Source organism: Otolemur garnettii, unplaced genomic scaffold, assembly GCF_000181295.1.
Source record: "Otolemur garnettii isolate 467f Iridium unplaced genomic scaffold, OtoGar3 scaffold00003, whole genome shotgun sequence".
Taxonomy (NCBI): domain Eukaryota; kingdom Metazoa; phylum Chordata; class Mammalia; order Primates; family Galagidae; genus Otolemur; species Otolemur garnettii.
Window position 1 is genome coordinate 34,848,453 of NW_003852398.1, and position 11,226 is coordinate 34,859,678.

At 32.8% G+C, this 11,226-nt stretch overlaps 1 protein-coding gene across 1 annotated transcript in view; it reads right to left on the minus strand.

Moving 5' to 3' along the window:
* Positions 1-11,226, minus strand: part of LOC100956537 (protocadherin beta-2-like) — a 25,026-nt gene that overhangs the window by 1,257 nt on the left and 12,543 nt on the right. The window contains exon 3 of the mRNA XM_012806974.2: positions 20-1,321. Coding sequence (XP_012662428.1) covers positions 20-1,321 — 1,302 coding nt within the window. The remainder of the gene's footprint in view (positions 1-19; positions 1,322-11,226) is intronic.

The window sequence follows — 11,226 nt, forward strand, 5'->3', positions numbered from 1 at the left end:
GGCTGTTGTTTTCTCGGACGAACAGAGTGTAGGAGTTTTGGATGAAAGTGGGGGCGTTGTCATTGACATCTGATACCATCAGGGTTATGCTGTACTCTGTTTTCAGCCTAGGTGTCCCCAGGTCGCTGACGGTGATGGTAATATTGTACTCAGCTCTTTTCTCTCTATCCAGAGGTCTTTCTGTTACCAGGGTATAGAAATTCTTGAAAATTGGCTTTAGAAGGAATGGCAAGTTATCTGGAATAGAGCAAATCATCTTTCCATTGTCTCCGGAATCTCTATCTCGAATTCGGAAGATAGAAACTACTGTCTCAGGGGCATTTTCTGGGATGGAGCTAGTGATTGAAGATATGGTAAGTTCGGGGGCATTGTCATTCACATCCACCACCTCTATGACTACTGTCCCTTTCCCAGAAAGGCCTCCTCCATCCGTGGCCTCAATTTCCACACGGTAAGATTTAATTTTTTCAAAATCCAATTTCTTTTTCAGTAGGATTTCTCCTGTAACCTCATTTACTGAGAAAGTTTGTTTAATTTCATCTGATGCTTGGAACAAGCCATAGGAAACACTCCCAAAGTTCCCACCATCTACATCCCTAGCTGTGACACTAAAAACTGCAGAATCTACCGGGCAATTTTCCAGGACATGCACCTCATATGGGGTGTGCACAAACTCAGGAGCATTGTCATTGACATCCATGATCAGGATTTGAACCATGACGGTGCCAGACCTTGGTGGTGACCCACCATCCAGTGCTATAAGGGTTAAGCTGAACTCAGCCTGCTCCTCTCGGTCCAAAGCTTTGTCCTGCACCAAATCTGGGTATTTCTTGCCCTCACTATTGTCTCGAGTGAGAATATGAAAATGAGAATTGGGGCTGATTGTGTACTTTTGAAGACCATTAGTACCCACATCCAAATCCTGAGCGAATATCAACGGAAATAGAGTTCCTGGCTGGCTGTTTTCCGGTATTTTCAAGAGCACTTCCTTATCAGAGAATACTGGAGAGTGGTCATTTATGTCCTGGATTGCTAATTCTCCTTGAAAAAACTGTACCGGCATTTCCAGGAGCACTTGGAAATGCAGTACGCACGGTTCAGTAGGACCACATAGCTCTTCCCGGTCTAGTTTCTCCTTCAGAAACAAATCTCCTGTCTGACGATCCAGCTGCAAAGGCTGCTTGTCATCGTCAGACACCACCCGGGCCGACCGAGCAGCCAGTTCCCCAGTTTGAAGGCCCAGATCCTTGATCAGTTGGCCTACAAAGGTGCCACTCTCTGTTTCCTCTGGCACAGAATAACGAATAGGCTCAGGGAGAACCTGAGAAAATAACACCATTAAAATAAATGTCAACACTTGCCTGTTTGGATGAATTCTCTCTAGCTTCTCCATGTTGGAGTTAAGGTGTTTACATCCGATGTCTTCAGCAATCACAAAAAGGCTTGAGACATTCAATTCCAATTTCTTGCTTGGAGGAATAGCCACAAACTTGCTTTAATCTTAAATTCGTTAGTACATCGCTGCTCAAACTCGTTGGTAACCCTGTACTGCTTGCAAAGCTTCTAGCCTGAGTTTTTGATCGCGTCTCTCAACACAAAAGAATACGCGAGCTTTATAGAGTTCTTTATTCACAATCTTAGCCTGCAGCGCCACCCTGTGTCTAGATTGAGAAATTAATGTTTTCGAGTCAAAGCACAATTTGGAAGTTGCCAAATGAAAGCCATTTTTAGAAGAATGGAATTTTTACGAACGTTATTTTTATATGAAATTGCATGACTTACAAGGTTATCCCATTACATTTTATAAACTAGAATAATCCTGAGCACAAATCAAGAAGATATCTCAATTTTCCCACACCCTTATTATTAATGGAACTTCAAAGAACTCCATTTCTCTTTTGAATGATCTAACTGGGGACAGGTAAGTTCTTATAAAATTTCAATTCAATTCATAATACTACATAGTTACATCTTTTTAGATGTTACTAAATGTTAGATGTTCTTAGAATGTAAGACCTTTACTACGATGCAAAAGATTCAGATGTTCTGTACCACATTATAAAGAAAGTGTTGTTCAAATGATAGGTTGGTTCTATTTTCCTACACTGGCATGCAAAATAGTAATATAGGAGCCTCGTTTTGTCCTGTCATTTCAAGTGTGAACTCACATTAAATATAGAAATAAGACAAATAGTATCAGAATCACAGATTTGTAGAACTCGAGAAGTGAAAGAGGAGTTTACAGAAAAGGAAACCGAAGCTCAGAGGATGATAGGATTTGATTATTCAAATTGGCTATTAGGATCTTATCAAGATAAAATTAAAAGAGTAAAAAATCTTAGAATTTTGTTAAGATAAAGACGTTAAAGTGGGCTTACTTACCAGATATATGTAATCTATATTTTATAAGGAGTTTGCTTGTTACCACACTCACCCTTTGTATACTAGGTATCATATTCTTTGATCATCTGATCTGGGGGGAGACAAAAAGCACTGATTTAACACATTTTAATCTGTGAGCAAAAGGTGCCTTAGGTCCTAGGCCTGGTCTACTCATAGGTGATGAAAAGGAGAAGGGTGTATAAAATGGCTTCCAGCACAGAATGTGTAACTGTTGTGACTATCCTGATACAATAGGTAAGAACTGGCACCACTGGACATAGATCATAGACTACAATTAATACATTGACTGGAGTACTACTTACCCTGTCACATATAAAATTTCCTTCCCTTGAATGTCTTATTTCATTTAATTATCTAATTAATTCAATTATGATAATTTATAATTCATATTAGATGAATTATTTTTAAAGAAAAACAATAATACATGTATCAGATGCTGATAGTGATAGAAAGTATTAGTAAAAATTATTTCTGAAAGATGCATAAATTATAGCAGTTATTCAATAAATACCAGTTGAATCAATAAATTAATTTATTCAAATGTGTTTTTACCTATATGGGTAGATTATTGTCAGATCACTATTCACTCATGAACATGTTTGAAATTAAATACAAAATTCTGAGAAATGGGACTATATTACATGGTAAACACTGTTTAATTAAATTTAATTTGATTCTATTTCTATTAATTTCTATAAGTGATATATCAGGGCCACAACAATATTAATATCCTACAATTTTCTTTCACATTTAAAGTAACTTGGAGGAGATAGAATATACATAAACATTAAATGAAATGAAACAAAATTTAAATATACATTAAAAAGAATAAAAAGTTTACACATAAATTGAAAACAAATCTCCTGGGCAAAATAAAGAGAAAATTCTTCCTAACATAGTAGTCAAATTCTAGTTAGATTCAAGTTAAGGAGTTCAGAACTTATTTATTCTTACATGTTAACATATAAAAAGTATTGAGAATCAGCTCTTTTTAGTTCCTTTTGCAATCCAAAAGCAAATGGAATCTAAATTTAACATATATGTAACATTAGATGCCAGATATTATTCTAAGCATTTTACGTGCATTAACTCATTTTATCCCCCCCCATGACCCTCCAAGTTAGTGACATAAAGAATGATCACCTCAAAAAACATTTATTCCTAGTCACCAGAGGTGTATCACTTATTTTGAAGGATTCATGCAACTATTTACAATAATTGGTTGCCAGACCTGAAGCACAATATAATATTTATTTTTTTCATTTTATACATGAATAAATTGAGGCACAGAAAGTTTAAATAACCTGTCCAAAGTCACATGCCATGTGAAATAGCAGAGCCAGGATTTGAACTGTTACAGTGAGGCCCAAAAAACCATTCTTTTGAGTGTCTAAGTAGAACTGGAGAGCTGCACAACTTTTTAAATAATGTGAAACCAAGCTTCAGCCTTGCCTTAAGTACTTTGATATAATAGCTTAAATATGCAATATTTGTTTGTTTGAAGCACCAGGCTAGGGTGCAGTGAGTTAAGATGATAACCACTGCAACCTCAAACCCCTTAAGCAATCTTCCTGCCTCACCCTCCCAAGTAAGTAGCTGGGGTATAGGCTAATGGCACCAAGCTCAGCCAAAGTTTTCAGTTATTGTTAGAACTTTTGAAACGCTTTCTCTCCCTTTAGAGATGGTTACCAGCAAAGAGATAAATTTATACAACTTAGAAACTAGAAAGAAAACTAATACTCAACATTTTTGTATAGATCATTAATTAGGCAAAAAAAGTTGAGAGTGACATATAATTACTCCAGTCTTAAATACAGAGAAAAAATATCTATGTGTAGACCTTTTGAAATGTTGCTATTTTCTGATAAGGGGTTTCAAGTTATAATTAAGAGGGTCTGGAAGAATAGTGTAGCATATTATGCCATAGATTATTCCCTTAAACTGCCAAATTTGTCAGAAAAAACATCTATTATAACTTCATGGTAAAGGAACTAATGATAGAAAGAATAATCACCTAAAAACCATTTATTCCTAGTCAAGGATGGTGTATTATTTATTGTGAATGATTCATTTGACTATTTATATAACTGGTTGCCAGGCATGAATGAAGTAAAATATATTTAATTCTTTCATTTTAAATATACAAAATAAATAGGATAGTTAAATAAATACTCAAGAAATTAAATAGCAGTTTTAATTCCTCCTTAGTAAAATATAGGAAAAACTTTAAATATTATTGAAGGAAAGATACAAGTCATTTTAAAGAAATTTGGTATTTGGGAGGTTGAGGCAAGAGAATATCTTGAGCCTAAGAATTTAAGACCATCCTAGGCAACATAGCAAGACCCTGTCTCTAAAAAGAAAAAGAAAAAAAGAAATTGGAATACAAGTAGTCCTAAAGTGAAAAATATTAAGTTCATACCTTTAAATTTTGAGTACTCTTTTTCAAAAATAAAGAGTATTTTTTTAACATCATGATGACTGAAGTATTGTTTTGTTCTTAACTTGAAGGGGGAAAGTGGAGGGATACTAAACATTAATTATTGAGAGAAAGAAAGATAAATTAGTCAAATAGGTATTAGATTTTAGCTAGTATCTTTATTTCCTTCAGTCATATTTCTAATGGCATTATTTCAAAATGTTAAGCTAACAGTAATAAATGGCTAATATTAATTTTGTGGATTTTATTAGAAATTCTTGTTAAAGGAATGATCTTCTGAAATATTTTATTAGATAGATAAATTAGATACATCAGTTGGCCATTTGAATGAAATAGTTATAAAGCAAACAATAGTGCTCATTAGTGAAAGAAAATTGAATTTTAATACCAGCCAACCTCCCAAACTTAAATCTATAAAATAGTTTTCAAAATCACACTCACTGAATGTAAATGTCAACAAGAGATTAATTAAAGTTTGACCTGAGAATTTCATGGTGGAATTTCAATAATTTCTAATAATTCCTTCTGGTACATACTACATGTTTAATGTATCAAATTATCCAAATATTTAATGTCTAACTTAGAATAGAATACATTTTTAAAATAAAAAAGTGTGAGTCCTTTAACTTTGTTCTTTTATTTTTAAGATTGATTTATCCATTCTGGGTTCTTTCCATTTTCTTAGAAATATAAGGGCCAGTTTGCCAAGCCAACGAGAATTTTAATAGGGATTGCAATGAATCTGAATGTCAATTTGGGGGGATACCACTAATTTAACAATCTTAGATCTAATCCAGAAACACTTTCCATTTCCTGACACTTTCTTTTGGTAATGTTTTATATTGTTTGGTGTAAAAATTGATCTTGTATCCTGCAACCTTGCTGAACTCATTTATTAATGTTGGTAATTTTTTTGTGAATTCCTTAGGATTTTCTGTATACAAAATAATGTCACCTACAAATATAGATAAATTTATTTCTTTATTTTCCAATATGAATGATTTTTTTTCCTTGCCTAATTGCCCTGGCTAGAGCCTCCAACATAATATTAAATACAAGCAATAATAGCAGATATCCTTGTTTTGTTCCTGATCTGAAGGAAAAAGCTTTTGGGTTTTCCCTATTATGAAGTTAGCTATGGGGTTTTATGTACCTGCTTTTTATGAGGCTGAGAACATTGCAAATTATTCCTAATTTGTTGAGTGTTTTTATCATGAAAAGATATTGGATTTTATAAAATGATTTTCTGCATTTATTGAGTCCTTTATCCTTTTAATAAGGTGTATTGCATTGATTGATTTTCATATGTTGAACCAATCTTGCATGCCTGAGATAAATCCCACTTGGTCATGATGCACAATCTTTTTCATACGTTGTTGAAGTCCTTTGCTAATATTCTGTTAAGGAATTTTGCATCTACATTCATAAGGAAAATTGGTATATATATTTCTTTCCTCATGTTATTTTTTTCTGGTTTTGTCATCAGAGTAATACTGGCCTCATAGAAGGAGTCCCTGTTCCTTAATTTTGTTAATGGGTTTGTCAAGTACTGGTGCTAATTCTTCCTTAGACATTTGGTAGAATTCACCAGTGAAACCATCTGGTCCTGGCCTTTTCTTTGTGAAAAGTTCTTCATTGCTGCTTAAATCTCTTTACTTGTTATAAGTCTATTCATTTTATATTTATTCCTTAATCAGTTCTAGTACTTTGTGTGTTTCTAGGAATTTTTTCATTTCATTTAGATTTTCTAATTTGTTGGTTCAAAATTGTTCACAGTATTCCCTTATAATCCATTTTATTTCCTGTAAAATATGTCATAATTTATAATTGCCCCCTCTATTATTCCTAATATTATTAATTTCAGATCTCTCTCTTTTTCTTGGTGAGCTTAGCTAACAGTTTTCCAATTTTGTTGATCTCTTCAAAGCACTAACCTTTGATTTATTTGATTTTTCTATTGCATTTTTCTATTATCTATTTCATTAATTTTCACTCTAATAATTTCCTTCTTTCTATTTGCTTTGGGTATAGTATGCTTTCCTTTTTTGTTATTGTTTCTTAATGTGGCAGTTTGAGATCTTTTTAAAAATATTGGCATAGCTCAAGCAGCTAGGGCACCAGCCACATACACTGGAGCTGGTGGGTTCAAATCCAGCCTGGGCCTGCCAAACAACAATGACAACTACAACCAAAGAATAGCTAGGTGTTGTGGTGGGCACCTGTAGTCCCAGCTACTTGGGAGGCTGAGGCAAGAGAATTGCTTATGCCAAAAGTTTGAGATTGCTATGAGTGTGATGCCATGGCACTCTACCCAGGGTGACAGTTTGAGACTCTGTCTCAAAATACATATAAATACATATATGTATATATTAAAATATATTTATGTATATATATAATATATGTGTATCTTCAGCTATAATTTCCCCTCTAAGCACAATTTTTATCACATTCCATAAGTTTTGATATCTTGTATTTTCATCGCCATTAATTTCAGAGTAATTCATAATGTCCTTTGTGATTTATTCTTTGTCTCATTGTTTATTTAGAAATGGGTTTAATTTCCACATATTTGTGAATTTCCCAAATTTCCTCCTGCTGCTGCTTTTTAATTTCATTCCATCAGAGCTGGAAAAAATACACTTTGTATAATTTTAACTATTTTAAATTTACTGAGACTTGTTTACAGAGAATGTTCCATGTGCACTTGCGAAGAATGTGTATCCTACTATTGTTGGGTGGAATAGTATTAGAAATAGTTGGTTTGTAATGTTACCCGAGTCTTCTTTTTTCTTGTTGATATTCTATTTTTTTGCTCTATTTATTATTGAAAGTAGTAGTATGAAAATTTTCAGCTATTTTTGTTAAACTTATTCCTTTATTTGTGTGAGTTTTTCTTCATTTATTTTTGGGCTGTATTGTTAGGTAAATGTATGTTTAAAATTGTTCTATCTTGGTAATAGATTGACCCTTTTGTCATTATAAAAATTCCCCTCAACTTTTTATTTTAGTAACATCTTAATTTGTTTTGTGACATATTTTCCCTGATATTAAAGTAGCCATACCAGCTCTCTTTTGGTTACTATCTACATGGAATACCTTTTTCCATCCTCTTACTTTCAACTTATTTGTGTCTTTGAATCTAAAGTTTGTATCTTTTAGATGGATCATTTGTAAAATACCATTCTGCCAGTTTCTGTTTTTTAATTGGAGTGTAATCCATTCACATTTAATGTAATTACTAATAAAGGTAGATTTATGTCCACTATTTTGCCTTGTTTACTACATGTTTTGTATCTTTTTATTTTATTCCTCAACTACTGTATTCTTCATATTAAAGAAATATTTTCTTGGCTATAATTTTAATTGTCTTGCCATTTCCTTTAATATTTATTTATTTATTTATTTGCTTTTATTTTATATATATTTTTTATTTTTTGACAGGCATTGATATTATTTATTCAGCTGTTACTTATAATTAGACAGAATTCAATACTAAATCCATTATTTTAAATCAAAGTCAATAATTCCCAGAGTAAGAAAAAAAGTCTGATCTCACGGTACACTTGCATGTGAGTCTACAATGTATCTGTAATCAACACATTTATCTTTATATTTAGGGTATCAGATTCATATTTCTTATTTTTTCTTTCTTTCTTTTATTTTTAATGATGGGATTACGAGATTTTAAGTTTTCCTTAATCAGTATTATTTTCCCTTTTAAAAAAATTAAATCATAGCTGTGTACATTAATGCAGTCATGGGGTACAGTGTGCTGGGTCTATATACATCTGAAATATTTTTATCAAACTGGTTAACATAGCCTTTATGTCATTTTCTTACTAATTGTGTTAAGATATTTACATTCTACTTTTAGAAAGATTCACATGTGGTCTTGTAAGATGAACCATAGGCATGGTCCCAATTATCTTACGTTTATTCTTACAGTGAAATCTTAATCTTAATACCAGTATCAACTATAATGTAGCAACAATTTAGCACACAAGTAATTACAAAATGATAAAATGCCCTCTTGGATAAAAACATCAAATTTCAACAAACCTAGTTTTTAAGTCCAAGAAAAATCTAGAGAAAATAAATGTAAAGTATATAGGAAATAAAAATATTAAAGGTAATAAGCCAAGATATTGACAAATTCACATGCTGATTCGAAAAAGCATTAACTCAACACATTCTATGCATTTTCTGATTCTTCTTAAATTCTTTACCTAGTTTCACCCCATTTACATTATTGAAGTAATTTCAAAAAAGTTACTTAATATTTTTGAAACAGGGTCTTATTCTGTTGCCCAGGTTGAGTTGCAGTGACATAATCATAGCCCACTGAGACCTTGAATTCCTAGGGTCAAATGATCCTCCAACCTCAGCCTCTTGAATACCTGGGACTACAGACATGTACCATATATCTCACTCAAATTTTTATTTCTTTGTAGAGAGGAAGTCAAGCTATGTTGGTCAGGCTGGTCTCAAACTCCTAGTCTCAAGTTATCCTTTTGCCCTGGCCTCCCAAAATGCTGGGATTCTGAAAATAAGCCATAGTACTCAACCTTGTTCTTTCCTTGGTGTTTTCCCTGGTTATTAAAATTAACATCTTAACTTTTACCAACTTAAAATTGGTATCAACTTAATTTCAATAGTATATAGAACTTTGTTCTTGTATAGTTTTATTGTCTTTCCCCTCCTTGGAGCTGCATTGTCATTACAAATCACATCTTTACAAATTACATATCCACAAATATGTATTTATAATTATTGCTTTATGCAATCATCTTTTAAATCAGAAAGAGCTACAAACTCTGCATAAATACTGCATAAATATTTTTGTAGTTAACTTTATGATGCTTTTCTTTTGTATTTGAGAATCTTTTGTGTATGATAAGTAGCTTCTCTCTTGCTGTTTTTTTTTTTTTGAGACAGAGTCTCACTATGTCAAAGCATGTAGATTCCATTGCCCATGGTGTTGGATACCAAAAGAGGGCTGAGGTATCTGTCGTTGGGCAACAGTGGGAAAATTACTTAGGTGTTAGTCCCTAGGTAGTCTCTGTTTTTAACAGTGAGACTATCAGTATTCAGGGTAGGATTTCTTTTTATTATGGACTAATAAGGTACATGAGGCATAGGTCAGGTAATTATTAGGTGAACATTATGTTTATATTGTCCTATATTTCTTCATGCTAGATCCCACTCTGGTAACAGGGATAGTACTCAGCTTTGACTTCTCTATAACCAGAATAATTCTTAACAGATGATTTCATTATGAGATGACTATCATGGAAGAAGCAAGTAAATTTTGCATTACCATAGGGTCCCGTACTATTTTCTAAAATAAATAGCAACCACTGTTTCAGTGGAATCTTGGATTATGTTATCCTCTTTCTGAGTATTATTATACAAGTTTATTACCTGAATCCTGACTGTGATTTGTTCCACCCATATATTTCCCATGCATCAATTTACTTCAGATACAATTGAATTTTCCTCTAAATCAGCTTGCTCACTCAGGAGATTAAAAATTTGAAAATTTCTCCATTAACTCTTATGTATATTAGTTTTATCAGACACCATGACAACCAAGAAACACAGAGGGACAGTCCCTGAGATTTTTGCCTTGTAGAGCAAATGCAGAACAGCGCCACCCAAGAGAGCCTTGGGCCCAGCTCAAACACATCTTTAGGGGTTGGTCCCAACACTTTTAGCTGTGCATGGCAAAGTTAAGCTAAGCTTCTTAATAAGGCTTGGATTTTCAGAGGCCAGGGCTCGAACTACCTTGAGAGCCCTTTTTTCTTTCCTCCCTTTACCAAGATTATCAAAAACAGTACTAGTGGGAAATAAACCTCACTAGGAGATAAGTTCTCAATAAAACATCAGCAAGCTTATGAGGAGGGACTAACGCCACGAAAAATACTCAACAAATAAAAAGGTTATTTTTCCACCGTAAGAAATAGAGATGAAGAACAGTATGGGAAGAACTTTAAATAAAGGATATTTACTTTACTCAAATAAAAATAAGAAAATAGCAAGTGTGAAACAAGCATAAATTGTGAAAACTTGCCATATGGAAATTTTGAAAATGAAAACTTTAGTTACTCAAAGGAAAAAAATGCATTATATTATGTGACTTTCAGGTTGGGATCTACCATATATTATTCTACCATATTCTACCATATACCATTAAAAATAGAAAAAATCTAAAAGGGAGTAAAGAAGTTCACAGATAAAAGAATGAGAAGTAAACTGATAACATACTTTTCCTTAACAGTGTTAAATTTTAAAAAAGGAAAATGAGTTTACATTTTTAAGTCTATGATTAACCAAACTATTGGTTAACCATATAGGTATTTGAAATTTAAATAACTCTTTTTTTT